General features: G+C 43.1%; 1 protein-coding gene across 1 annotated transcript in view; it reads right to left on the bottom strand.

The window, feature by feature from the left end:
• Positions 1-1555, bottom strand: part of CEP89 (centrosomal protein 89kDa) — a 65892-nt gene that overhangs the window by 12642 nt on the left and 51695 nt on the right. The window contains exon 14 of the mRNA XM_012647016.1: positions 1036-1216. Within this exon, the coding sequence (XP_012502470.1) occupies positions 1036-1216 (181 nt within the window). The remainder of the gene's footprint in view (positions 1-1035; positions 1217-1555) is intronic.

Below are 1555 nucleotides of genomic sequence, written 5' to 3'. Positions count from 1 at the left end.
AATTAAAATGACCCATTCTGATGGTTACTCTAATGTGTCACCTGGGCTGGGCTACGGCACCCAACTGTCTGGTCAAACACTCGTCTAGCCGTTGCTGTGAAGGCATTTTGTGGATGTGACTGACAGTCACAGTCAGGTGACTTTCAGTGAAGGAGATGACCCTCAGTCACGTGGGTGGCCTCGTTCACTCGGTGAAGGCCTTAAGGGCAAAAACGGGTTCCCAAAAAAGGATTTCTGCCTCCAGACTGAAACGGAGAAATTCTGCCTGAGTTTCCAACTGGCCGGCCCCACAACTGGGTGAGCCGATTTCCTAAAACAGCTCTCTCTCTCTACATATATATCCTATTGGTTGCTTCTCTCAAGAACCCTGGCTCAGGCCGGGCGCGGTGGCTCACACATATGTAATTATGTATATACACACACATATGTAATTATACACACACACATACTAGAGTGACCAACTCATCCCAGTTTGCCTAGGACTTACCCAGTCTTAGCGCTAGAGTCCCACATCCTGGGAACTCCCCACTCTCAGGCCAGCTGGAGTGCCTGGTTACGACAACACACACACATATACATGCATATTTTTTTAAAAATAACTATCATTCTTTACATACTGTTTGTAACACAATTTCTTCACTTAAAAACACACTGCGGCTATTTTCCATGTTAAAAAGAATCCTGTGTGACGTCGTATTTAATGGCTGCAGCCCTTATTCCTTTTATGGCTGAATCCTTTCATTTAACCAATTCCTTGTTACTGAATATCTAGATTTCCGGTTCTACTACTTTAAATGATCTTTGCTTCTAAAACTAATAAAGGCTGAAATCGCAGGGAAAAAAATCACATTCGAAGTGCAGACGGCAGCCTTCGAGGACAGCCAGGCTCTACTCTGATAAAGTATTTTACATCTAACCCCACACCTGTGCTGGTTAAAAAAAAGGCTCCGGGAAAGACTGACCATGTCTCTCCACTCTGCCTATGATAACGTGCATCGGCGACTCATTAATGCTCGAAACACATTAAATCCTTACCTTTTTAATTCGTTTACAATTGAAGTGTGAACTTTCATTGCGATTTTGCCGTTCAACTGTGTTTTGAGTTCTTCGCATTCGGCGCGGAAACTCTCCAGCTGCTCCTTGTTTTCTGTCAGCTCCTTTTCCTGGTCCTGCGTTTTCGTCTCCAGAAGCATTAGTTGTTTGGTCAGCTTAGAAACTGAAAAACAAAAGAGAAAAATAAACGCTTGGCACAGAAAGACTTAATAAAACATGATTATTGGTTCCCAGGAAATACTGATGAGAGTCAGCTCATAAAAATGATCTCCTAAAAATTGTTTGGAGACTTAGAAATTAATACCAAAGGTCTTGTACTTAGAAATTACTGTCCCTACATTAAGCATTCGCTAAATACACACTTTTTTAAAACTAGGGCTCACTATAATATTTAACAAGACACAATTCCAGTCTTCAAGGAACTGAGTTTCCAAAGTCTGAAATCAGGCCGGGCGCGGTGGCTCACGCCTGTAATCCTAGCACTCTGGGAGGCCGAGGCGGG

This window comes from Propithecus coquereli, unplaced genomic scaffold (assembly GCF_000956105.1).
Source record: "Propithecus coquereli isolate 6110/MARCELLA unplaced genomic scaffold, Pcoq_1.0 Scaffold254, whole genome shotgun sequence".
Taxonomy (NCBI): Eukaryota; Metazoa; Chordata; class Mammalia; order Primates; family Indriidae; genus Propithecus; species Propithecus coquereli.
This window is presented reverse-complemented; position numbering and strand designations above follow the sequence as displayed.